This window comes from Nesoenas mayeri (assembly GCF_963082525.1).
Source record: "Nesoenas mayeri genome assembly, chromosome: 2".
Classification (NCBI taxonomy): Eukaryota; Metazoa; Chordata; class Aves; order Columbiformes; family Columbidae; genus Nesoenas; species Nesoenas mayeri.
In genome coordinates this window covers 117,524,642-117,547,449 of record NC_137543.1, presented here as the reverse complement: position 1 = coordinate 117,547,449, position 22,808 = coordinate 117,524,642, and the positions used below count along the sequence as shown (strand labels likewise).

The following is a 22,808-nucleotide window of genomic DNA, read 5'->3' as shown; positions in this document are numbered from 1 at the left end:
AATCAAAACCCAAGCAGCTATTCACCCGAAGTACCAATTTTATAGTTCCGTGTGTCTATAATCTATTTACCAGCATTCCTACTTCAGTATGTGCCTGTTAATAAGATTAGTAATTAAAAAGCTTGATAGGAATTGGCAAGCATAGCTCCTCCGCCTTTCCCTCCCCTTCAAGCCGGGCTGGCGTGGAGTGCGAGGCAGGGCTGGCAGAGCACCTGAAAGAGTGAAGGCAGGAAGGCTCCACACCGGCAATGGAGAAATCCCGGCCGCTATGGGACAATTCTCTGCAGTTCATTTTTGCCTGCATTTCCTATGCTGTGGGGCTGGGAAACGTGTGGAGGTTTCCATACTTATGTCAGATGTACGGAGGAGGTAAGTGTGGCTTATGTTTCTTGCTTCCCTCAAGGAGGAGTGTGGCAAGCTTTAAATCCTAAAGTACATTGTCCATGCAAATGCCTTGTCCACCCTGTGGGGTCCAGGGCAGAGTGGAAGCTCAGACTTTTTGTTGGTGTGCAATCTCTTCTATTGCTGCTTTATTTTACGCACTCTTTAGCGTAAGGCTTTTACCTGCAGCTGCCCCAATACAGTGGCACTTGTTTCCTGGAGGTGCAATGAAACAGTGGGAGGGCCCACATTTTGTAGAAAGAATGGATGTAGGACTTACATCTGGATATAAGTCCACATGGTATTAATTTATCACTTTCTTGCCCCATCGGACCACTCCGAAGGCATCAGAAACTAGTTCAGCTCCTTGTTAGTTACTTGGAACATACTGAGAAAGGGAAATGCTTATGCTGATATAATTTAAGGATCAGCTGTATCATTTCAAGGTGCTGTCATTAATGTGTTGTCTCTTATAGAAAATCTTACTTTAGGGGGTGATAATTTGGCTGCAAATCTGCCTTGAAGTTGGCTGAAACTTCTTAATCAACAGGCATTCCACAGCTAAAGTCTTCTGGGAAGTTTTGAAAACAGGAAATAAATTGGTTTGGGCTAAAGAAAGAAAAAAGCTCTTTGAAAGTTCATCACTCCCAGGTCCAAACTGGAGAAAGATGATGTCTGTATCATATATCAGCCAGAGATCTTTTTCCTTAGAAATCAAAAGTTAGTTAATTAGATTAATTAAAACCCAACACTAATAATCTTTTCTAGCATACAAGTACCACTAGTTAATGACCACATTTTGAAGGATCCTTATAAAGAGCCTCTCTTTATATGACCTCGCAGTTTTATACTGCTTCTTGTGCTGCATCTGTTGTGGTGTTGGACCAGTTTCAGTTGTGCATTAAGTGACATGATGAGCATCTGCCTCATTTGCTTCTGGTCAGCTTCCACCTTTTCCTCCTTTCAGGAAGAAACACACAGAGATGTTTAAGTGCTTTTCACTTGTTTTATGGTTGTTGACTTGTATCTTGCTTTTAAATGCACATGCGGTGGTAGGAGTTTCTTCTTGCTGGTTGTTGCAAAACCATCTCAGTGCTGGGACAGCACCAGAGCTGCTCTGTGGGACCAGGTTAGAAAAATCCAGATGATACACAGGTGAAATGGCAGTAGAAGCCAGGTGCTGCTTTCTTAGATGTTTCAGATAGCAGAAGTGATAGATGTGCAGCAATTCGGGGTGTATTCCTCTACAAAGACACTTTTGAGGGTAAGGACTTCACGTCTGACGCAGAACTCTAGCACAAGGCTTAAAATGCAAGTGTTTCTGTACACAATTAAACTGCATGTGATTAGTTCACTAGGAGCCTGTCTTGGCAGACATCCTGAAGGACAGCAAAACTCAGACACTGGGGTCTTTGTGTGGCTTTACCCTCTTCTTGTCACTCACTAGTAGTGTAGTAGATGGTAAATATGGTCTGAAATGTAACCAAAAGGGGAACACTTGGTTAACAAGAAAAAAAGATTCAAGAAACTCAAGTCTTTTCTGAAAAGCATGTTTTTATAAGTGTAATTTCTCCTACTTTGTCCTGCCTTGTTAAATTTCCAAGGGGGAAGGCAGCTGTCCCTACCGTGAAACTAAACCCCCTGACAGCAGGTTTTGTTTTTCTTAATTGTTTTTCACTGCCCTCTTAAAAAGGATTCAGTGGCTTTCCAGGGGTCTGCAAATCCATGCAGACAAAACATCGTTTCAGGAATTTAAAAGCTGGATATGCCAGACACAGGGCTTAGTGGGGGATGCCAGCTACTTGTTTGGCATCTTCCTGGCAGAAAAGCACAGAGCCAGTGCCTGGCAGAGCAATAGAGCCTTTATTGCTGATGATACTCATAAACATGGTATTTGCACAATTTACAACCTCATGCTTTTCCATTTATCAACATACTGCCTCCTTCTCCTTGCTCATCACCAGAGAACTTGACCTGCAAAGAGCAAGGTGCACTCAGACCTTGTAGGTGCGGTTAGTCTGTCCGTCAGCAGGCTGGGCCAGGCTGAAACTACACTGAGATGGGTTGACAGCAGGGCAGGTGCTCAGCAGCTCTCAGCCCCGAGTGAGGAAGCCCCTGGGCACCAGTGGGATGCTGAGCAGAGGTGAGGATGCCACTGGTCAAGCCTGGTGTCTCAACCAGACCTGGGGTGCAATCCATATGTTGTGCCAGCTGCAGGGGTCTGGCCTGGTCATTGGAGATGTCCTGTTCACAGTGGATAAGGAGCTGGTTCGTACAGCTGCCCTGAGTCACTTCTGTGAGGCATTTTGGTTCTATCCTTTATGAAACAGAAGTGTTGTGGCAAGATCTGTGCACAAACAGGATGCAGAGCCGGGGGCAGGGAGGGACATGAGAGAGAAGAGCAAGCCTGGAGGTGCTCCTTCTCCTTGCAAGGTGGCCCAGCCAATGCCAAGCACATGGCAGTGATGCTGGCAGGGTGGAAAAGACTTTGCAAAGGGCCTGATGCTGATTCCTGCTGTGGGACAAAACAAAACTCCCCTCGGTGGCTGTTGGGGCAGCTCGCATCCCAGTGGGACAGAGCAGCTGTGGGAGCTCTTAAACCTCCGACAGCTCTCTTGTGGCATAGAAGTTATCTAACAGACTAACAAAGGGGTTGTTAATAATGATAGAGCCAGGAGGTGGGAAATTAATTCCCAGAATAAACCGCATTATTGTGCAGTGTTTATTTCCAGTTCTTTGCCTCGGTTGCTGCCTGGAGTTCATTCCTCTGTGGTGCTGCATCAAGCCCATTGCAAGGAATGTTAATGCCACTGATTAAATCCTAAATAAGGGATATTTACGTAAATATTTTTGGCTTTCTGTAAAAAGGGAAGCAGGAAAGCCTTCACAAAAATCCCGTTTTTGACTCAGTCAGCAGCTCTTTCTGAAGCAAGTCCCAGGGCGAGGACGAGGGTATTTTCTTTTTTTGCAGCAGCAGTTTAAGCCGAAGCGCACCCTGGTTGCTGGGTGGGAAGATACTTTCCTCTCCCTTGCTGCCTGCCCACCCGTCCCTGCTGCTGCTCTTCTGCAGGAGCACCCCTGTGGTTCTCTGTGCTGGGGAAGCAAGGCTGAGCAGACATGGGGCAGGAGGCAGCCATGTGCCTCCATCCCAGGGTCCGCTCCTGCAGGTGGGACCCCAGGTAAATAGCTTCACCACTTTGTTGGTGTCTGAGGGCTCAGCATGAAGTTTTGGAGGACTTTTTTTGTAGGTTTATTTGGTTTTTTTTAAGCCAGGCCAGACTTCAATATGTTTACTCTCTATTCAGCAACGATGTCGCTGTTGCTTTTTCATTGAACACTTTGTCTCTGCCACAGAACACCGCACACAAAGTAAATCTTTCTCTTGTCCTCTCTCGTTATCTTCTACAAGGTTTGGCTGGCAGTTAGTTACCCTTTAACAGCCCCAGCCCCGAACATTGCTCAAACAGCCCGTGGAGCACCTGGGAAGCCCCACTGCACCGCTGTCATGACCGGCACAGCTTAACAACAGAAACCCCAGCGCTGCCAAGTGCATGTGGAAAATTCCCCATGCCCAGGTGCTTGGTGCCCACCAGCATCTGGTATGCCACCTGAAACCCCATGAGATGTCCCTCAGGGCTTTGCTGTGCCCTCTATAAACAAAGTGCCTGGACAGGACCCAGCTCCAGCCACCTGCTGGGACACCAGTGGAGCGATTTGACCATGGTGTTTATTATGCTGCAGGTCTGCTGAAGGCTGTCTGCTGGGTTTTTCTTGCAGGTGGCTTTTTGATCCCGTATTTTATCATGCTGGTCGCCGAGGGGATGCCGCTGCTCTACCTGGAGCTGGCCGTGGGGCAGCGCATGCGTCAGGGCAGCATCGGCGCCTGGAAAATAATCAGCCCCTACCTCTGCGGCGTCGGTATGTTCTCAGTTTCCATCTTTATTTTCAAGCTCTTTGGGACCACTGGGTGATTTTTGAACAGAGAGCTTTGTTTTTCAGAGAAGAAACCGGGTGGGAACTGTGTTTTCACTGTGTCCCACCAGGCTGAGCAAAGCATTTACCCCGTCCCCCACAGGACATCAGGGCCAGACCCTGGCTCACCGTACCAGGTCCCTGGGCATGAAGGTGTGAGTCTCCCTGCCCTCAGGCAGACTGCAAATATCGCAGTGTGAAGCCCAGCCCCTGGGGCTGCCCACACTGGCCCTTGACCCCAAGAGCATCGTCTTCACAAGCTTAATATTGAGTGATAAAATGGTGTCATAATTTCCTTCCATTGCTGCCTACCGTTTAGTAATGTCCACTCTTAGCTACATTAAGTTATTAAATTATCCTGATAGCCCAAATTATCTCTAATTTGCTTACAAGCACATTTTGTTTTTAATGATATATTAAATATTCACCCCGCAAGGAGCTAAAGTATAAAATCTAGTGCAGGATAGCCCTATTGGGAGAAGGAGGAGGCTGCAGCAGCCACGACATGCACTGTGCAGAGGCAAAGCCCCTCCAAAGTGTTACAGAGCTCTGGGTGTTTTGGGGTTTCGTCCCTGACTGAATGCCTCCTTCCATGCCCACAGGCATTGCCAGCGTCGTTGTCTCCTTCTTCCTCTCCATGTACTACAATGTGATAAACGCCTGGGCCTTCTGGTACCTCTTCCACTCCTTCCAGGTGCGTGGGTGCCCAGTGGCACGGCTTGACCCCACCGTGGCCACATGGTCATGGTGGCTTTGCATCAGTGCTGGATGTTGCCCGGCACCGTCATCAGCTGAGGAGGAACAAAAGCTCCAGAAACCCTCCCAGGGCTTTTCTGGGGTGAAAAAATGAGTCAAGGATCTCCCTCTCTGGGGGATCCCCAGGGGCATCAGAGTTTCTTCTCAAAACACAGGTCAAGGCCAGCCCCATGGTGCCTTGCTTACAGGTGCCTTGGTGGCCATGGTATCCTGCACTCTGGGGCGGGTCTGTCCAAAAGCAAGGGAGAGGGTTGGGCCCTGGGGGAGAGGATCAGGAGGGTCATCCCCAGGGAAGAGAGGCAGGAAGGGTCTGTCTTTGGGGAGAGGGTCAGAGAAGCTCAGTCCTTGGGGAGAGAGTCAGAAAGGATCAGTCCTTGGGGAGAGGGTCGTCCCCAGGGGAGAGAGTCAGACACAGGCAGCACCATGTGGACACAGGCAAGCCCAGGGTCCAGAAAGCCACCCTCATCTTCATTCCCTCTGTCCCCCACGGGCTCCCCAGCTCTACCCACCATGCTGGGAGCAGGCGCTCACCCCTCTTCTCCCTCACAGGACCCCCTGCCATGGGCCACCTGCCCCCTGAACACCAACCACACAGGCTACGAGGAGGAGTGCGAGAAGACATCGTCCACCCAGTACTTCTGGTACCGGCAGACCCTGAACATCTCCCCATCGCTGGAGACCAGCGGCAGCATCCAGTGGGAGCAGGCGCTCTGCCTGACGCTGGCCTGGCTGGTGGTCTATCTCTGCATCCTCCGTGGCACTGAGTCCACTGGCAAGGTGAGAGGCGGGTGCAGCCCTGCCGAGCCCCAGGGGGACATGGGGAGGACAGACAAGTGCCAAAAAGCGGGGCTGTGGCTGCTGGTGCTTGGGGTTATGGCATCACTCCCCCGTGGAACTGGCGCCGTTGTCTCTGCCAGCCTGGCAAGCTGCGACTGAGGGAGGCTCAGCCAAAACATTGAGTGATATTAAAACAAAAGGAAACAGAAAAACACACAGAGAAACCTGCCTGCCCGCCCCCCCAAAACCAAACCCAACCCAACCAACCAACAAAATGCCCCAAACAAAAAAAAAAAGGCCAAAGCAACCAACCAACCAAAATACAAACGAAAACCAACCAACCAAAAAACCCACACAACCCCACCCCCCCCAAACTAGGCAAGTCCTATAAAAGCAGCCACCTCTGCTGCAGAACCAGCCACCAGGCTGCTGGCCCTGTGGAAAGTCACCTGCTGCAGCAGAGCTGTGTCAGGGGACATCTGTTCCTCAGGTTTTGCAAGGAAAAGAAGAGATATCTACTGGACATTTTCGCTCTTTACTCGCAGCAGAATTTATGAGGAAGGCGGGGGGGAAAAAAAAGCAATGTCCCAGCTGAGGCTGCACTAAGCAGCGAGCTGAGGGCTGTAATCCCCAAATCGTCTTAGCTGAACACAGAAACCCAAGCGACTGTAAACTAAGAATAACCTCCTAAACTTGCTGCAGCTGGCTTTGGGGACAAAAAAGACACAAATAAATGGCCAATGGTATCCTGTCCTGTATCAAAAATAGCGTGGTCAGCAGGACAAGGGAAGTGATCCTTCCCCTGTACTCTGCATTGGTGAGGCCACACCTGGAGTACTGTGTTCAGTTCTGGGCCCCTCAGTTCAGGAAAGACATTGAGGTGCTGGAGCGGGTCCAGAGAAGAGCAACACGACCGGTGAAGGGACTTGAACACAAGACCTATGGGGAGAGGCTGAGGGAGCTGGGGTTGTTTAGTCTGGAGAAGAGGAGGCTTAGAGGTGACCTCATCACTCTCTATAACTACCTGAAGGGAAGTTATAGCCAGGTGGGGATTGGTCTCTTCTCCCAGGCAGTCAGCAATAGGACAAGGGGGCATGGGCTTAAACTCTGCCAGGGGAGGTTTAGGCTGGATATTAGGAAGAAATTCTTTACCGAGAGAGTGTTCAGGCATTGGAATGGCCTGCCCAGGGAGGTGGTGGACTCGCCGTCCCTGGAGGTTTTTAAAGTGAGGTTGGACATGGCACTTAGTGCCATGATCTAGTAAACAGACTAGAGTTGGACCAAGGGTTGGACTGGATGATCTCTGAGGTCTTTTCCAACCCAGTTGATTCTGTGTGAAATAGCCAAGGAGCACTGACACAGCATCGTGAAGGAAGGGAGGTGTTAGGGGGTCACCTGGGACTTCCCCTGCTCCCCTAGTGCAGGCACAGCAGGGGGTTTGTGCAGCGGGCGCAGGGCTGTCCTGCTGGGGAAGGTGGAGACGCCGTGTCTCCAGGTGTGTGATGGGGCAAGGCAGGTGCCAGCTGGCACGGCTGGCAGCTGCCAATTGGAGGAATACTTGGTAATTAACTGGCTGATTCTCTTCTTTTTTGGGGGGAGTTAGTTTTTATATAAGTTTCTGGGTGAGCCACTGGAGGACACCCCAGCAAAGAGAAGGTGATTGGATTATCTTTTTTTCCCCACAAGTGTTTTTTTCCAATGTGGACATTTAGGTTCTAATTCAGGGATCTGATCCAAAGCTCATGTAAGACAACCGAAAGATTTAATCCCGCCCCCCCATTCCCCATCTGGGTTACATTAAGCTAATGTCTTTTTTCAGACCTGAATTAAAATAGTTTCTTTCAAGTTTGATTTTTGACCTTTTATGAGGCATGCTCGTCTTCCTCCTAGAGCAGGTGATGGATGACCTTTGCATTCTTGACAGATGGTTGCAAACTCGACTTACTCCACTTAATGCTGCACAACTGAGTTTGTAAATGATGTAAATACTTTAAATCTTGTTTTTATTTTTAAAATCAAAGAGAAAAGCCTGGAAGCAGTAGCACAGGTTTTTATTTTTAATAAAAGCTTGCTTCCCTAAAACCTAAATCTAAAGTTAGATTTATCTGAAAATATTTCTTTAAAGATTAATACAAGGTAGAAAAAAAAATAATGGAAATTATTTAAGCAACGTGAGAAAGAGCTAATTTACTATTATCAGTTTTGTGTATTCTTTACACCAAGGTATTTCCCTTCCTTCCCCCAGGTCGTGTATGTAACAGCCTCTTTGCCATACTGCGTTCTCATCATATACCTCATCAGAGGATTAACACTTCACGGAGCTGTGAACGGGCTCATCTACATGTTCACACCAAAGGTAGAGGAAAAACATGCTGAATTTTTCATGAAATGTTAGCTATCAAACATATAGCTTTTTAAAAGTTGTCAGCTCTCCTTATGCTGGATTTTTGCAGCAGTAGCTTAGGTCAGGCAGCTGGAAACCCCAGCTGGGAGCAGCTGAAGGCTATTCTGCCATACTACCCGTAAGCTGCTTGCTTTCTTCTGCAGAAAACAACCTGCCCGTTAACATAAGCTGCAACATAATACTTGCAGATTGAGCAGTAACCCTGCCCCAAAAAAGCCCTGAGCTAAAATGAGGCCACGAAGGGGCCTGTCCCCACCTCCATCCCTTCAGCCTGGAAGGGGCAGTGCTGGGCACCCATGCACAGCCTCACACTCCCGCCCTCCCCATCCGGTTTTTGCAGTTGGAGCAGCTGTCAAACCCCAAGACGTGGATCAGCGCCGCCACGCAGATCTTCTTCTCTCTGGGCCTGGGCTTTGGCAGCCTCATCGCCTTCGCCAGCTACAATGATGCCAGCAACAACTGCGAGAGGCACGCCATCATCGTCTCGCTGATCAACAGCGCCACATCCATCTTTGCCAGCGTTGTGACTTTCTCCATCTACGGCTTCAAGGCAACATTTAACTACGAAAGCTGTATAAACAAGTAAGAGCCTGGTGTTTCACTTATTTTCCACCTCAAGCTGTACTGGGAAAGGTGAGAGGAGGACCCTCTCAATTTAAAACCATGAAAGCAAAGATGAAAAGTCAGAGCTGGTGTGCCTTTTGACACCTGGGTGCTGCTTCCAGGTCTGGGCCAGGTCAAGAGGATGAGTTTGCTTGGGCAAGTCACAGCAGCACTTTCCCCTGCACCTTGGTCTCAGCACACACTTTGCGGGGGGGTGTGAGGGGGTATAATTGATAAAATGCAGTGATGCTCAGACCTCGCCCTGTGCCAGGAGCTCGGCCTCCCTGGCGGTGATGCTCCGGAGATGACCAGCAGCCGGCAGGATCCTGCCCCGAGGCAGCAAGCTCACATGTGGTCCCTGGCACTGGGCCTGCAGCAGTTATACTTTTACTCACATTTTTACAGCTTTCAGTCTATCTGCTCATCAGAGAGGAAGCCAAGCTGCTCACTCCCAAAAGGCTTGTTAAATTGATGGGGCACGAATGTGGGACCAGAGGGCAAAGGGGATGCCCACCGGCACAGGCCAGCACCCAAAATACCCAAATACCAGCGTGAGCACAGGAGCTGCTCCTTCTGAAGCAGAGATGAGCAGAAGGTCACCTGTGTCTGCACTGTGCTGGAAGTGCCACAGCTCCCACCCAGGGAGATCACAGTGTCCCTGAATGGGGACTGATAGAGGAGGGGATGGAGTGTGTCCTGGTTTTGGCAGGGGTATAGTTAATTTTCTTCCTAGTAGCTTGTGTAGTGCTGTGTTTTGGATTCAGTATGAGGAGAATGTTGATAACACACTGATGTTTTCATTGTTATTAAGCAGTCAAGGCCTTTGCAGGTCCTCACACCTTCCCACCAGCAAATAGGCTGGGTATGCACAAGGGGCTGGGAGGGGACACAGCTGGGACAGCTGACCCCAACTGATATTCCAGACCATGTGCCGTCATGCTCAGTGTATGACAGAAGAAGAAAGGGGGAGACATTCAGAGTGATGGTTTTTGTCTCCCCAGGTAGCCTTTACACATGATGGAGCCTGGCTTTCTTGGGCATGGCTGAACATGTCTGCTGACAGGAAGCAGTGAATGAATCCCGTGTTTTGCTTTGGCTGTGTGTGCAGCTTTTGCGTTACTTATTAAATTGTCTTTATCTCAACCAGTGAGTTTTCTCACTTTTCTGATTTCCTCCCCCATCACAACAGGGGGCAGCAAGCAAGTGGCTGTGTGGTGCCCAGCAGCTGACTGGGGATAAACCGCAACAGGGTGTAAAAGCAGTGCCAATTCTATACTTTGTCCTGAAAGACATTGAATTCCCCTTATCTTTCCCAGGGTGATCCTGCTGCTGATGAACGCTTTTGACCTGGAGGAAGGCTCTTTAACAGCGGACAACCTCAACGAGATGAAAGACTACCTCATGGCCACCCACCCACAGGAATACGCCCAGTTATCACCGCAGGTTAAAAACTGCAGCTTGGAAGCCGAGCTCGACACGGTGAGTTGCCGCTTTGTGCTGCTGCCTGGGCTTGACTTGTGCCTTTTCTCCCACTGAGCCCAGGCAGCCCCTCAGCCCCACGTGGCCATGTCCCACCCCTCCCTGGCTGGAGGCTGTGGTGGGGCTCATTTCTGCACTTGAGGATGGGGCGAGGGGCACTGGCTCAGCCTGACAAGGGGCTCGCTTGGCTGGTGAGCAGCTGAGCCAGGTGGGGATGCAGCCAGGCTGCTGGCTGCAGCTGCAGGACAGGACAGGTTGCAGAGATGTGGAACAAATGTTGTTGCTACGAGTGCGACTGTGCCAGTTTCTATCCAATTTGAATAAATTGGTGAAGATCTCATCTGCCTCTGCTGTGCAGAACCGCTATTTTGTCAATGTGGAGGATCAGTCTCATATATGCCTATTCTTATGTCCCTTACCAAGCTGAGGAGCTTCCCATAACTCACTTCTTCCCTGCTTCTCGCCGGCAGGCTGTCCAGGGGACAGGACTGGCATTTATAGTCTACTCTGAAGCAATCAAGAACATGGAGGTGCCTCAGCTGTACTCGGTGCTTTACTTCATCATGCTGCTGATGCTGGGCATTGGCAGCATGCTGGGGAACACCGCTGCCATCCTCACGCCGCTGACCGACAGCAGGGCCATCGCTGCCCGTTTCCCCAAGGAGGTGATCTCAGGTAAGCACCTGCCACGAGCAGCTCATGTGTGCGAAAGCTTTGGTGTCCCGCAGCCGTGGAGGGTCCTTCTTTGACCTCAGGTGGAGCAAATATGCTGCTGGAAGGGTTTGTCTGTCCTTGGGAAATCCTGCCCAGCCTGTATAGAGCCTTCCCTCGGGAGCTCTCAGAGCACCAGGGTACTCGTGGTGGTGCATTTGTGGGCTTCCCAACACACTCCAACTCCTTTAGGCTGGTGGCTACTGACCAGTGAAACTCAAAGGTCCAGGAGACATGTCAAGACACCTGCAGTGAGTGGCTCCTGAACCAGGTCAGTCTTTGGCCAAAAATGATAAGTGCTGCCGTTTGGGCATGGAAATCAGTTGTCCCACCTTAAAACCTGTTTTAACTGGGTGCCCAGCAGCAACAGCAGGTGCTGCACACACACACGACAAGGCTGTGGCCGAGACGGTTGTCTTTGCTGTGCTGATGTGCTGTGGCTGTGCAGGTCTAAGCGGCAGCAGTTTAAGGATACACCAGCACATTCACACCCACAGAGCCACGTCTTTTCCAAAGGGCAAAAAAAAAAAATCATCTTTCTCCTCCCAGAAAGCTGCTCCCTGACAAAAATCAGCAGAAATCCCATCAGATTTTTAGCCACAAGTACATTTCCTCCAAGCAGTCACATTTCCAGGTGTAACAGCAGGGTCCTGGTTTTGTCCACACAGGTGCTGTGTGCTTCATTAACTGTGTCATTGGCCTGATCTTCACCACGGAGGCTGGAAATTACTGGTTTGACATATTCAACGACTACGCAGCCACCCTCTCGCTGCTGCTCATCGTGCTGGTAGAAACCATTGCCGTGTGTTACATCTATGGGATAAGAAGGTAAAAGCTTGAACGCTCCTTTATTCACAGCGGGACAACAGAGCTGTGACCACTGGCCAACCGCTGTGCCTATTTCTAGCTCCTCTTCTGCACTTTGGGATCCTCTTGGAAGCCCTGCTCTCTGTTTTTTAATTTGATTTCACCCCTGCTATATGATCCTGGTCAGCCAGTGCTTCAGACAACACCTCTCTGCTCACCTGTCTCCTGGACAACTACACTCCCCTTTCCCATCCTGTGTGTTTAATTCTGTAGGTGGTTCTGAAGGAACTCAGCTCAAGGTACTGATTGAACACATACAGCTGCTCTCAAAATATTTTTTGTTGTTTTGCTTTTAATACAGATTTGAGAAAGATCTTCACACCATGATTGGACACAAGCCAAACTGGTACTGGAAAATTATGTGGGCTTTTGCTAGTCCTTTACTCATTATAAGCCTATTTATATTTTATCTCACCGACTATATCCTCACAGGAACGCTGCAATACCAAGCATGGGACGCCACACAGGTAAACTGGTTTGGTTTTGTTTTTTAATTTTCCTTAATTCCTGCAAAGGACGTAGCCTTCCTTCCGAACTGCATTGTTCCACAAAACTGACTTCTGAAAGCTTGCAGCTGGGGTTTGGCCATCCCTTCATTTTGTGGAAAGGGAAAACTTGACCTAGTGACAATGATGCCATGGTTCTGTAAAATGGACTCATTTCCCTTCGCAATTCTTAATCAGCCCATTCGAATGGTAAAATTTTATTAATGTTGAAGACCCATATATCATAGTGAAAAATACAGTTTAAACAGAAAAATTACTTTCAAAGTGTAGCATTTTGAATGAAATTTTAGTGGTATTTCAACAGAACTGAGCTGCTGCTGGAATAGTTTTCATAATTTCCATATACATTTTTCTTTGTGGCCAAAACACTTCTGTGCTAATGCTGAACTGTGTATTTATCACAGAAGAATTACTATTGGGTGAGTAGTCAGTGGTTTCGTAACCTTTTGTGGAAATGTTCCTAGCACACAGAAACAAATTATGCATGTTGTTTTCATGTCATTGCTGATTTGGGACCCTCAGTGGGCCTGGCCCGTTGACGGGGTGTCAGCATGAGCCCACAGGCTCCAAGAGACGAATGCAGAGACCCAACAGCGGTCAGTGCCAAGCTGCCTCATTAAGAAACACTAATGGAGCCAAAACTCGCTCTTTCCCAGAGCTTACAGAAAAATTTTCCCCAATATTTCTGTCAGCAGCTCTGTTCTTATTGATTTTAAGCTTCCATGGTTGGATGAAGCAAAGCACAGAGGACAGTCAGGGGTGCCACAGCCTCCAAGTGCACCTTGGATGTCCCGATGAAATGGGCAGCTTTGCTCCAGCCCACAGGACGCTGACAAGTGAGGATCCCACAGTCCCAATGCTTCTCTCTCTTGCAGGGGCAGCTGGTGACAAAGGATTACCCTGGTTATGCCCGCGCCATGATCGGGCTGCTGGTGGCAGCATCCACAGTGTGCATCCCCCTGGGGGCACTAGTGACTTTTGTGAGGAAGAGACTGAAGAGGGAAAGTGTTTAAACCGTGGCATGAAAATGAAAAATCCGACAGCTGGATTTGGGAAGATCTTGCCCCCATCATCAGTGACTGGGCGCTTCTGGAAAACAGCAAGCAACCATTATTTGTAGCAGCTACTTATAGAGTTGAGCATCGTGGGTGCTATATTGACCAAAAAGTGCTCTGAGGAGGTTCCACAGTGGTTTGGAGAAAAAAAAAAAGCTCTTCTGTAAAAAGATGAAGCTTTGCTATGGCCGCTGTAAGAGGGGAAGAAACAGAAGTGCAGCTCACAAAACACTAGCTAGCAAAAATTAACCTGCATCTCAACCCATCACACATTAGGTGATTCTTTCCCACTGTGTTATAGCACTGCCTATGTGGAAACATCAGCCACCAAATACATTCCTGCTCCAAAAGTACTGGCAAGTAGCCTCACCATTCAAGAAAGCCATGCACAGTATTTGAAATGACATCTGTATTTCATCAACAGATGAAACAGCTGAAGTCTTGAGAAATGTGAATGTGATAATCCCTTTTCTACAAGGGAAAAAGTCAGCAGGACAGTATGCAAGATAAAGGTGGCCAACACTGCTGCTTTTGTATTTGTGTCCAGCAAAGCAGTTTATATATATTTATATGAGCTGCAAAGTTCCCTTCTCTCCAGAAGACATAGACTTCCAGTTCTGGTATGTCATTTTGCACTGTGCTGTACTTTGTGTTTTCTAGGGATGCACTTTAAGTATTAAACTACAAGAAGTCGGTGATAAAGCTGCTTTCCAAGCCCCACCCAAATGAAAGTGTGCCATGAAATTAGCTTTGACAAAGTTCATATCCAGGTATACTTTAATGTAACAACCCAGGACTTCCACAGAACTGCTTAATTTCCCTATGTGAACATTGTATAAAGAAAGCAACATGTTTAAATTGTATGCTTTGTGTAATAGAAAACAGTAAAATTATATCTAAGAACTTTAAAGGTCACTCTGCAGAACAACATTACAGACACGCTCACAGGATGCGGGTTCTTAATATCATGTCTTAACTACGTAACCATTAGAAAATGGCAAGTGCCTTACAAAAGAGTTATTCACTCCAAATGAACATTGTTAAAACACACCAACACAAATCTCTCACTGTGGGGCAAAAAGCAAGAGGTAATTGTACAGCCTGCAGAGTGGATGATACCTTGACAGTGACAACACCACCACCAAGACAAGCTTAGTCTGAAACAGCCTCCAGAAACGGGGCATGTCTCCCTTCCCAGGCTTTACTAACAAAGGAAAGACAAGCTCTTCAGATTTCAGTTTATTAAAAATGGATACCATAAACAAGACCTGTACAAAAAAATATCCGAAATTGCCCAGAGTTTGGTAGCAGTTGCGTGGTGAGAAGTTATCGTCTTGGGCCCCCTCTTCCTCTTCCACGACCTCGGCCTCTCCCACGGCCTCTGCCACGGCCTCTGCCAGCAACTTCGCAGATGAAACAAAAAGGATAAACCAAGTGAGACCCAGGAATACTTTGATTTTCATTAAAACATACTGTATCTAGTATAAACAACACAATATCCCATCACAGAGAAGCAGTAAGTCAGATACTAAGCCTGTTAATGCTCAGTAACTTTCAGACAATATTTTCATCTTTTGTATTGGGTGTTTCAGCATACAACTTCCACAGACTAGTGACTGCCTTTGGTTTCACTGCAGAACATGAGGGGATATAGTGTCACAGCTCGCTGTTTCCAAATGCTTTAAGTCTGACAGAGAACTATAATTCCTCTTCTTTTCTTTTAGCTAAAATCTAGTTTTTCAGGCATCAGAAAAAGCATATGCAAGACAAGAATATTTTGTTACCACTCATTACATTGGAAAAGATTATTTTTTTTTTTTTTGCCACAGCTTGAATTGCATTTTTAAGCACTCTGCTGAAGGGAAATGTGAGTTTTCACATGCTGTGAGATTCCCAAGCTCAGCCCTTCTCAAGCACCACGTGAAAGGGCAGCATTTTGAAAGGATCCCACCACCAAACAGCTCCTACTGTTCTCAGCAGTGCTTCTGACAATTTCAGACACGACTGCCAGGCCAAGGTCTTGGCCGTGTGCTCCTACTTTTAAATACTACAGAATCGCAGAATAATTCAGGCTGCAAGCAACTGCTGGAGGTCATATGATCCACATGGTGATAACACGTCACTTTATCTCTTTTTCCTAAAGAAATCAGACCTGTCCCACCAGGTTACGATGCTGCTCTACAAATTTTTTAAACTAGTGGTTAATTTCAAACAAGTTTGTCAGTGTAAGGCTCAAAAAGATTCCAAGAAACGTAAAATTCTGTGGAAGTGGGTGGCTGGGAAAAGAGACACACAGTAGCATCCATATTCAAGCAGCAGGCTGTAAAAATTATTCTGTTCCATCTGACAATATGTAGGTCAGAAATGCAGTAAGGACAGAACAAGAGGAGGTATAGGCCAAATCTGTGAGAAACAAGGCATCACTTGTTTTGCTGGTAACAAACTGACTCTTTGTAAAACATACAGAAGCATCAACACCTGAGTCAATGGTTACACCATCTACGTGCATCAACAGAGCCGCGTTCACCCAGTGCCTGCACGCAGACCCAAGGCCCAGGTGCCAGGTACGTCGCTCAGCCAGCATCCTGCCTTCTACCAACAGTGTCACTTGCCAAGGACAGACCATGTGCTACGAGCTTCTAAAGCCCAAGGGCATTTACAGAATAAGATCAAGTGCATCACAACGCAGCTGCAATCTGTGAGTGCTTTGGTACAGTGAAGGTGCAAAGCAGTATTAAACTGAAGTAAACAGCGCTATCGCAGCTCCTTTTCTGTCTTCAGAGGTAAAAAGAAATAGCAATGTTCTTGTTCACATCACACCGTGAGGTTCCAAAAAAAAGTAATCCAGCCATACTCCAACTTCTCCATGGGGTCAGATTATTTTTAAAGGATGTGAGAGGAGCAGAAGGCTTTTAGGAGCTTTATCCTTGTCCTTTATAAAGACAGCAGCCCTAAGAATTGCACTTTGTGATGCACACGCCTGAGGGCTCCTTACAGCATTACAGTAAGGTAAGCACACCAATTCATAGCATACACATGGATCAAAGAACGCTGATTCAAATACATAAACACTAATTACAGCCGAAACGGTATGACATTACTTTAGAGCACAATTAGCTTTCACTTAAAACCTATTATTTTAAAAACACACAGATTAACCACTGGGCAAAATATATACTGCCTGAAGACAATCTACAGATTTTCTTGGGTTTACTGGATATTCATCTTTAGTAATGTGGATTAAAACAGAATTACTCTCTTTACAATTAGGCTTCTAAGGAAAAGGTTTGCCTTCAATAGCCTTTTGAAGAAGAAAAAAGTTCCAGGAAGAGTGCAGTCAAATGCTACCGAGAGCCAAAGCCAGAGAGCTGCTCACTGCAGCCTAGGTTCCCTCAGATTCTCAAGTGTCTCAAATTCAGTTCTCTGACAGATTGTTTATATCCACAATCAAGTGAGATGTCAGTGAAGCATTCAGCACTGTTCAAAAGGCTGTTCTGTACTTTCTTATTAGGTTACATGAAGTTACCCATAAAAATTGGGGAAACAGCAGATGTTCAAAGAGGAAATGTAAATCTCTTCAGTGTCAATGCTGAGGCTGTGATAAGTTAAGATCTACTCAAGTTTAAAAAACATTTACATTTTTTAAAAGAGATGTATGAAGTTCATACACATAATTTCACATCAAAGAAAGTTCTACAGATGCTTAGAAGGTAGGCAGGGTAGACTGTGCTAGTTCAGTATCAAACCCTCAAAGATGCAAGAACTAGCTTCCAAATGTGGATACCAAGACACTCAAATCAGATGTTTTCAGATTCAGAGTACTAAAATGCACACAAAGGCAGAACACACACAGAGTGGGAAAGCACAAACTAACCTGCTTCTCTTTTCTTGGATTTGACTTTTGGTTCCACATCCACTAGCAAAGTATCCAGAGGCAAACTGTCTGGCAGAATGAAGTATCGGATGTTATTCCCTCGAATACTCAGCGTCTCCAGCTGTACAGGTTCTCTGTTCTTCAGCGTCATTTTCACTGCTTTGAGATGCGTATTCATGCTGACATCCACTCCTGAAACAACACAAGTCTAATTTCTGGGATGAACACCTACAAAACAGTCCCTTGTTGGCTATTTTTAATATGCACATGCTTTGAGATTTATCCTTTTCATTAACACTTGCTTCTGCCATTCCTTAATTAAGCCTCTACCTGAAGGAAACTACATGTCTTTTTCTCTCTTAAATTAAGCTAATTTATCAATTGCTGCCTTCAAAACATCATGGCTAGAGATCTTTATCTAGGTCTTAGCAAGAGCCCTAGGAATTTTGTAAATGGTTAAAACAATTCCCTTGAATAACAAATAAACTGCTGCTCATAACAGAAGTCTGATTCTACTATTTTTGCTTTTTTTCAAAAAGAAGCAAAACAAAGCTTTGAAGGGTAAAAGTAACCAGACCATTTCCTCTTTCTGTAAGCCTTATAAAAAGTCCAGCTGCCAAAGAAGCATTTATTTTCTGATAAAATACATCTAACACTAGCGTGATATCTTCTACGAAGTATGTAAAATACACTAGGGCAAGGAACAATCAGTGTGGTTACAAACTCCATGAACAGCCAGCATGTAAGAATTGTATGCAGTCAGTACTGTGCCCTCTACACAGGGCTAAGCATAATCCAAAACTAGAAAAGTCTCAGTTGAATGAGAGTTGTATTGAATAACAGCCCTAAAAGCATTAGAAAGTGTTCTATATTAGGGTTTTTTTGCATATCGCAAGTTTTGCATGGGAATTGATCTCAATCTATGAAGATCAAAATGAGAGTAAATTTTTCAGATCAAAAATTTAGGCAAACGATAGAAATGGTAGTTTGCAAACACCTGCTCATTCAGTAACAGGGCACATGAGCAATCTTACATGTGTTCAAACTTCTGTACAAACAACCCTTTCTGCTAAAAATAATCATTGTCTTGTTTCATACACATGGAAAGACAAATGTCAAATGTCTCACCAAGGTAAATAACATAGGCAAGTAGCAGGCCCGAACCAGAAGAATCCACCGTGCTGTGCGTATTCCATATATGTTTCTGTCCTCTCCCCTTTTATATTTTACACAGCTCTCTGACACCTGTACTCCACCTGAGCCACCCCATTGGTTTGTGCAATGTCTGCATTACATGAAACCCACCCCTTCAGCATGGCTGCTCTGTCCCACTGACACAACTGGAAGAAAAGGAGAGTGTGCAGACAACACAGCAATTCTGAACATGGTTCATGCACCAGTATAAAGGGAAGATTGTAATTTTAGAAACACAGTTTGCATGCAACGTTTTTTACAGACTCTTAGCAGAAAATGAGCAAGACTTTGCTTAACAATGAAGCCTGCAAGAGCACCAAGGCCGAAAGACAAGCAGTTTGTTTGCTTCCTACCTAACTGGGTTCAACAGAGCATGCTGCAATCAGATGTCAGGGTGGTGCATTCAGGTCTAATCAAAGCTGATGGATCTGGCTGCAAAATAATGCCAGTTTTTAACTGCCAAATCTCAGCAGATTGCTAGTGGCCAAAAAAGCACTTAACCAATCATCTGGAATACAACTCTGCCGAGTTTGAAGTTTATTTTTTTTCAACAGCTTTTAAAAGTAGCCTGGGGTGAGTGAGGAAAAGAGATCAAGCACTTTCATCAACTTAATTGTAAGGGTTTGCTTTATTAAATAAGATGTGCTCCACCTACACACCTGATGGTCTCTAAAGTAATGCCAACACGAATGTTTTCAGAATAATATCCCCCACTAATACTGCTAATGCAAACAAAATACTCTGCACATCTGAATGATATAAGGAACCACCAAGGCTTTTCCTGCAACTATCAGTTCAGTGATACAACACAGCACCTGCCAGTCAATCACACCCACAAACTTATATAACATGATAGATCTCTGGCAACAGCAGGGGATCAAATTCTTGACACCAGGACTCTTCTTTGCCCTGTATCCCCATCAAGCCATCTGTTCCCAAAACAGTTTCATGAAATCAATGCAAGTACATGCAGAGATGCACCACCACAGAGGTTCACCTTAACCAGAACTAAAACAAGCTCAGCAGAAAAAATTAATTTTTAAATTAAAACTGCCTATACACAAAGTTTAACTGATGTAAGACCATATCAACACTTAACATCTGCCATTTATCTGCACTACCATTTAAAAACTCCCCCTCTTCTGGTGATCAGCTGTAACTATAGCTTATTACAATTTCACAAATGGAAGTCAGATATACTGAAACTTCTTATAAAAATTTAGCTCTATATCCACTACAAGTTTGATACAGTACTAAAACTAACTCCCCAGTACTACCATGCTGCTAAACTTCAAAGAGAATACCATGCTCATACCAGCTTTGCCAACAGTTTGGAAAAGTTTACCTCCGTCACTCCCAGCCTGTTTGTAAGCAAAGCCTGCAGTCAGGCTCAGAAGCTCCCAGGACTATAGCAAATTTACTGTCTCCCAGCAGCCTCCGCAACAAACACACCTTAAGCTTGCACTTAAAGCCGTTAATTAAAAATAACACCTCCTGCGTCTTACAAAGAAGGTCCCCCACAAGAGGGAGTACAAAACAAAAGAGCTCAGCCCAAAGGGGTGCTACTTGACCACAGCCTTCCATCCCGCCATACCTGTGATAGTTCCATGCACCTGTGTCCCATTCTTCAGTTCAATGGTCACAGTCTCATGGCTCAGCTTCATTAGAAACCTAAAAATTAAAAAAAACCCAAAAAAGTGTGTTCACTTCCACATAAAGCCTTAAACGCTTAACATCCTGTTACCAAAAAGCAACATGCACGCAGTATCCACGCATCCTGAGCCTCCAAACACAGCGTTCCCAGAAGTCACGGATCCTGATGAAGAGGTTTAGTAAAGCGCTGCACCAGAGCAAGGCACAAAAGCCCCGAGCAAACCCCACATCCACCGAACCACCGGGCGCTGGGGCGCTTGACTGACACCGCTGAATCTCAGCCTTCAGGAGAAACGGTCATTACTGCGCGGGAAAGGAAACGTTTTAAAGCTCGTTGCTACTTCAGGGAGGTAATTCTGGCCAGATCCGGGCCTTTTCTCTCTCAGAAAGGCCGTTTTTCCGCGGAAGGCGCGCGGGCCCGGCTGCAGGAGCGGCCCGGCTGCAGGAGTGGCCCGGCTGCAGGAGCGGCCCGGCTGCAGGAGCGGCCCGGCTGCAGGAGCGGCCCGGCTGCAGGAGCGGCCCGGCTGCAGGAGCGGCCCGGCTGCAGGAGCGGCCCTGCCGCACGGCTCCGCGGGGCCGCAGGCCGGGGCCGAGGCGGCGGTTCGGGAGCGCTGCGGTGCCGGCCCGGCCCGGCGCGGCCGCCGCCCCCAGCGCCCGGGGTGCGCGAGCCGCCGCTGCCGCCCGCCGCAAGGGCCCGGGGCGGGGGGCGGGGGGGGGCGCGAGGCGCCCGTTGAGCGCGGGGGCGGCAGCTAGGCGCGCGGATCCCCGCGGCGGCCCCGAGGCCGGCAATCCGCCGCCATCCGCTCACCTGACGAGCTTCATGGCGGCGGGAGGCTGGCGCTGTGGCCGGGCGGCCCTGGGAAGGGAGCGGCGGCCGCCCCGTGGGGAGAGGAGAGGCCCGAGGCGGGCAGGCCCCGAGGCGCGGGCGGTGCGGAGGCCTCCACCGAGCAGGCCGCGCCGCCTCTGGCGCCAGGAAGCGGCCGCCCTCGACAGCGATGAATGGGCGGAAGTGCCGCCGCGCGCGGGGCGGAAGGGGCGGTGCCAGCACCTCCCGCCGGACCAGGGGTAGCGCATGCGCGGTGCAGCGCCGGCCCCACCGGAGTGGGGAAAAGCCGAGTTTAGGAGGGAAAATCAGGTGGAGGGAAGGAGGTGTCGAATCAGCAGATTAACGCACTAACGTGACAGTGCTTCATTCGTCCAGGAAGGCCAATGGCATCCTGGTGTGTACTAGAAGGGGGGTGGTTAGTAGGTCGAGAGAGGTTCTCCTTCCCCTCTACTCTGCCCTGGTGAGACCACATCTGGAATATTGTGTCCAGTTCTGGGCCCCTCAGTTCCAGAAGGACAGGGAACTGCTGGAGAGAGTCCAGCGCAGGGCAATAAAGGTGATGAAGGGAGTGGAGCATCTCCCTTATGAGGAAAGGCTGAGGGAGCTGGGGCTCTTGAGCTTGGAGGAGACTGAGGGGTGACCTCATTCATGTTTATAAATCTGTAAAGGGTGAGTGTCACGAGGATGGAGCCAGGCTCTTCTCGGTGACAACCAATGATAGGACAAGATGTAATGGGTTCAAACTGGAACACAGGAGGTTCAACTTAAATATGAGACAAAACTTCTCAGTGAGGGTGACAGAGCACTGAACAGGCTGCCCAGGGGGGTTGTGTAGTCTCCTCCTCTGGAGACATTCAAAAACACACCTGGACACATTCCTGTGTAACCTCATCTAAGTGTTCCTGGTCTGGCAGGGGGATTGGACTGGATGATCTTTTGAGGGTCCCTTCCAATCCCTTACCTTATATGATTCTATGATTTCACATTCTACTCCTGTTTCCTTGAAATGTGTCATTTAAAATCCACTTTGAGCTTGAAGAAAAACCAACCAACCAAACACACACACACAACATCAAAGCAAAACAGGAATACAACATTTAAAGACTTTATTTTGAGAATTTACAGCTTAAGGATTCTAAATGTTATTAGTAATAATTTTATCCAAGAAGCCAGTGATGCCCCACTGCCATCAGATGCACGAACACACACACACTGCCCAAAAGGGTTATTTCATCAGTGAAACAAAGATCCAGCTCAGAACCTGCACATTGGACAAGCACCTTTCCAGAGTCTAAATTTGCAATCAGCCACAATACAACAATGAAATAAAATAAACACGGGTACCTGCAGTGGTGGAGGGAACAGGAGAACACTTGAGTTTTCACCCCAAGCACCTGTTGCTGCAGTCAGTAAAAACCCCAGAGCACTGGGGACACTCAGGATTAAGCATCAGAGAAATCCAGCCACAGAGCTATCAGACTGAGATCCAGATGTGGCAATGAAGAGTGGAAGGTGATCCTAATACCATCTCCTACCTAGGGCATGGTCCAAGATCATTGGTATTTAAGCATAGAACAGGAAGATCCTCACATGCAGTGACCAGAGACAAAACCAAAGCATCCTTCTGGTGAGAAATAGCTCCCAGGGAACAATCTGGGCACAGTCTGCTCCAAAGCACAAAATGCACCACAGACACTGTATCTAGAAAAGTTGAACATTTTATTGTCATTTGAGTACATCATTTGTGATT

At 47.4% G+C, this 22,808-nt stretch overlaps 2 protein-coding genes across 2 annotated transcripts; one reads left to right on the top strand and one right to left on the bottom strand.

The window, feature by feature from the left end:
• Positions 1-248: 248 nt before the first annotated feature.
• On the top strand, positions 249-13,469 carry SLC6A20 (solute carrier family 6 member 20; the record flags this gene model as incomplete). The annotated part of the gene is made up of 11 exons (XM_080364185.1): positions 249-369; positions 4,159-4,299; positions 4,956-5,047; positions 5,659-5,886; positions 8,132-8,242; positions 8,631-8,872; positions 10,210-10,372; positions 10,843-11,047; positions 11,752-11,911; positions 12,252-12,417; positions 13,332-13,469. 11 exons carry the CDS (start codon positions 249-251, stop codon positions 13,467-13,469), a joined length of 1,767 nt encoding a protein of 588 aa, XP_080220311.1.
• Positions 13,470-14,276: 807 nt separating this feature from the next.
• Positions 14,277-21,207, bottom strand: SNRPD1 (small nuclear ribonucleoprotein D1 polypeptide). Its single transcript, XM_080340437.1, has 4 exons — positions 21,041-21,207; positions 20,174-20,250; positions 17,386-17,577; positions 14,277-14,914 (listed from the first exon to the last, which is right to left on the bottom strand). The coding sequence occupies exons 1-4, from the start codon at positions 21,052-21,054 to the stop codon at positions 14,838-14,840; spliced, it is 360 nt and encodes a 119-aa protein (XP_080196563.1). The 5' UTR covers positions 21,055-21,207; the 3' UTR covers positions 14,277-14,837.
• Between the last annotated feature and the right edge of the window lie 1,601 nt (positions 21,208-22,808).